The 4,299-nt window shown below is 32.1% G+C and overlaps 2 protein-coding genes across 2 annotated transcripts in view; both read right to left on the bottom strand.

Annotated features, from left to right (window-relative positions):
- Positions 1–3,137: 3,137 nt before the first annotated feature.
- LOC106792478 overlaps positions 3,138–4,299 on the bottom strand; it is an 11,264-nt gene continuing 10,102 nt past the window's right edge. Inside the window, exon 4 of the mRNA XM_014758913.1 lies at positions 3,138–3,626. Within this exon, the coding sequence (XP_014614399.1) occupies positions 3,361–3,626 (266 nt within the window). The 3' untranslated portion in view covers positions 3,138–3,360. The remainder of the gene's footprint in view (positions 3,627–4,299) is intronic.
- LOC106792479 overlaps positions 3,497–4,299 on the bottom strand; it is a 2,735-nt gene continuing 1,932 nt past the window's right edge. Inside the window, exons 4-5 of the mRNA XM_014758915.1 lie at positions 3,764–4,176; positions 3,497–3,678 (exon numbers count right to left, since the gene is read on the bottom strand). Of these exons, the coding sequence (XP_014614401.1) occupies positions 3,628–3,678; positions 3,764–4,176 (464 nt within the window). The 3' untranslated portion in view covers positions 3,497–3,627. The remainder of the gene's footprint in view (positions 3,679–3,763; positions 4,177–4,299) is intronic.

Genomic DNA, 4,299 nt, shown 5'->3' with positions numbered 1-4,299 from the left:
CCTTGATATTTCTTCACCCGTCGTTACTTTATATAAAATCCGAGCATTTATCCCGGATAAATCTAAGATATTATTGAAAACTATCTGTAAAGACCATCTATGACATTTAGATTTCACACTATATTTTCTGGCCATTTGATGAATTACATCTACTCCGAATTTTGTTAAACTTCCAAAACTAACTATAAATCTCTTTCTTTTTTGTCCTCTTTGTATATTCAAAATATTCTTATCGTCTAAATCGGTGTCAAATAAATCACAATTACTAGTTATCAATATCGGAAACTTCTTGGTAATCTTCCGAACGAAGCTCATCGATATTATTTATTTTGTCTACTAAATTGATATTCCTTGAATATCTTGATATTTTAGAGGATAAATATATAAATGATAAAGTAAAAACTAAAATATAAAATTATAAATCAAACAGGGCAAAAACATTGAGACCAGAAATAAAAATAAAATAATTGTAAATCATACCACACCAAATATTGTTAGCTCTGTTGACTTTGTCGAAAATATCACTTATACCACGTAATAATTTTTATTATACACTGTAAAATTTTGATGCCTACTGTTCAATCGCAAAACCGTACTGTTGTACAAAGATCGCTATGCATTTGCGTTCCGTCAATTATTGGAACACCTATAGTATTTATCGGAACAGAAAATTCTGATCGTATTCACAAAAAGAAAGATACCAGAGAAAAGGTTTTACAAAAAATAAAGAATATTATTTTAGGAGCATAGTGTTTCACCTCGTCGACAAAAATCAGAAGATTATTGATAGCTACCTAGCTATCGCATTCGGTATCTTATTCGCGATTCCTAGAATTTGGAGAATCGTATTTTTGTCAGCTAATCTTAGTCCAATTTGTTCTAATTGCTCGATTGTCCACATTGTAGATGCACAATTACATTGTAGTCTCGTAAAACAATTTCAGGAAAGCGCTTTTAGAAGAATATAGTCCTAAATAACATGAATTTATAAAACGGTCAAATGACCGCTCGTGGTAGACTAGACATGCTATAGATTTTTTTCAAAAAGTAAACAATAACAAAAGTTGGGAATATTGAAAAATGGATTGTACGTATATTATAGGAAAAGTCAAGAAGCTACATAGTGATACAGTAACGTTGTATACGAAAAATTCTAAACGAAATTTCAAAAACGGTCATTTGACCGCGCATGGTAGGTTTAGTGTTAAAGGAGTGATGTTCTATGGAGAAGAGTTCTTCGGTTGGGCGGAAAGAGCTGAATTGGAAAGAGTACAGCAGAAGTACATCCGCTGATGTTTGGGGTTGGATTATTGCACGCCAGGGTATATAATTCTCGAAGAAACGAAGAGGGATAAGATCAGAATAGGAGCTGGAGAACGTGCATTAAGAGGCACACCTAGTGTGACCGCCTATAAAAAAAGTAATTTTTGGGAATTTTTTTGTAAAGAAAACTACTGCATGAAATATTTTATAATTTAGAGAATATATTTATATATAATTAACGAATATTCACTAAAATTTTTAAATGAAAAAAGATAATTTTCAGAGAGTTATTCGCTATCTCCTAAGTCACTATAAAAAAAAGGGGCCTAAACGGCTGCAGTGATTCCAGCCTTCACCGTGAATGAAATAAAAAAACAAAATACTGTTAATCTAGAAGGTATTGCCTATACAATGACCTAACATTGTAAAAAAAAATTGAAATTTAACAAAATGACAGACTTAAAAAAAAAATCGAATTTTGCTCAAAATTTTGATGATTTTTGGCCCGCCAAAATTACATTTTTTATACAATTGAAAAACTTTTAGGTCATTGTACAGAGAAACATATACGAAATAAGCAGAAAAAAAATCAAAGCGATCGGATGATTCTTCATCGAGTTACAACTGCAGCCAATTTGGAAAAAGTAGTTTTGAGAAAAACGCGTTCAAAGATAAAATGATTGCTTTCTAATCCCTGAGCGGTTACTCTTTAGAAGTCTGTAACTCTAAAGCTACTTGAAATATTTATTTAAAATTTTAGTATGTTATTTTTAAAGATATAGACTATCAAAAAATGCAAAAAAAAATCAATTTTTTTTAAATTTTACACTAGGTGTGCCCCTTAACGATCGAATATGGAGTAAGGAAAACGAAGGGTAGGATACACTAATCAAAGAGAGTTTGAAGGTTAAAGTGAAAGAAATTGGAAAAACCAAGAACAGTAAGGAAGAAAAGGATTTTCTTAAAGGGAACGGTTACAACCATTTAGGAATAGAGCGGTTGAGACAACAAGAGATAGATGTAAATGCGCTGCTGGAGGAAAGGGATAGAGAGACACTGGGACAGATATAAAATAACAAAATAAAGGAAGCTGGATATAATCCGAGATATGCGCAGATAAGGACAGTTGCGAAACTAGAGTATCTGACAAAAATGAGAGAAGGAGGTAGCCAGAAGTTATTAACGAGGGCGAGGTGCGGGAATATAGAGGAGAAAAACAGGTACTGGCTAGAACAACAAGAAAGAGGATGCGCACTGTGCGGCACAGAAGCTGAAACACTAGAACACCTAATAGATAGATGCCAGAAAGTAAAAAGAACAAAATTGAAGGAAGAATAAAATACTGGAGGGTAAAAAGAACGAAAGGGTAGAGAGATGGCTAAGGAGTGTGTACAAGCAGAAGAGGAAGGCCAGTCAAGTGCAAAAACAAAGAGTATGAATTAGAGGAAGTGGGATAAGGGAAAGTGCAAGAAGTACTGAGATAGAAATAAGGAAGCTTAAGGAGGTTAAGGAGGTTAAGGAATGAATGTAAGTTAGGAACGAAATGTAAACCAAGTCACTCCACATGGCTGTAAAGCTGGGGGGTGGGAAGGAATAAAGAATATATATATTTATATAAATTTTTAATAAATATATATAATTAAATTCTAAATTTAACGCACTAAACTCTGCCAAAATAATTTTATTTTAAATATAATAATTATAAATTATTAATATATTCAAATTATCTCTCTTAAATATATATAAACCATCAAAATCGATATAGATAATAAAATTTTTATGAAAAAAAGATAAAATATAATATCAACAAAAATATATTAAATTATCATAACGCAAACGCAGTAAAGAACCTCGAATTATCAAAAAATATAATAACAAAAAACACTCCTGTAACTAAAGTTATAATATATTCAGCCAAAAAAATAAAAGTAAATCTAACTTTTATATATTCAACATTAAACCCTGAAACTAACTCTGATCCTCCTTTAATAAAATTAAAAGGTGTATGATTTAATTTAGCAACTATTCTAATAAATAAAATAATTATTATTATAATATTTACTAATCTCTCTCAAAAACTTAACAATTTTTGAAATTTTATACCGAATTTGAATTTTTCATACTGGAGCATTCATAAAAGATCACTGTTTTACAGCCGTGCTGATGCGTGACGTAGATATCTTCTCCGACAAATTCTACCAATTTTCGATACAAAACTTGTCTTGTAAAACATCTGCTACCATTAAGATACAGTAATTCATCCACTGTGAATTTTCCTTTTTGCGAATATTTTATGTACTCAGCAATGAGTTGAAAGTCAGAATTTATTTCTTTTGCTCTTGAAGGACGATCCGACGTGTCGGATTAGCAAAAACAGCACGTAACATTTGTTGTGATATCGTGCGCCCACAGCAACTAAAGAATTGACATATTTCAATCGATGTTGCACATCGATGCTTATGTCATCGTCTCGCTGTTTAGCTATATTGAGGAGCTTTACCTTCATATAGTCGTTATGTATCACGGAGCCTTGCTTGTTCTTTTCCTTCCATGGCTTTGCGCATATTAAGCACAAGTCACGGAAATTGAATTTATTTTTCGTGAGCGGCGATTCAGAAATCCTCGCTGACGTACTAGATGTTTCAGCAGAAGATGTCGATAAAGCTTTCAGTTTTGCTGCTTTTGCGGCCACATTTTTGATTGTTGCCTTTGAGTACCATACACGGCACGCGGTATGCACGAGAACCGAGGTATGTCTGCTCCAAATCTTCCATTTTCTATCGCTAATTTTTTTGCTTTTCGTAATAAATGACCTCAGATCCCTTTCTCTAACGGAGACGACTTTTAACGTAGCACACTCCAGTGCATCATCGCATATGCCGCATACCTTCTTGTCCGCGTCCCCGAACATGACTTATTAAAAAACATGAAAATAAAATGAAATTTTATTATTTTTTTTACTTTATTTAATTTTATATTATACATTTTAATTAATTAATACTGTTCAAATGCTATATATATATATATATATATATA

The sequence above is a fragment of the Polistes canadensis genome, unplaced genomic scaffold (assembly GCF_001313835.1).
Source record: "Polistes canadensis isolate GaletaPanama2010 unplaced genomic scaffold, ASM131383v1 scaffold_446, whole genome shotgun sequence".
Taxonomy (NCBI): Eukaryota; Metazoa; Arthropoda; class Insecta; order Hymenoptera; family Vespidae; genus Polistes; species Polistes canadensis.
The sequence above is the reverse complement of the archived record's forward strand: the minus strand, read 5'-3'. Positions and strand labels throughout refer to the sequence as shown.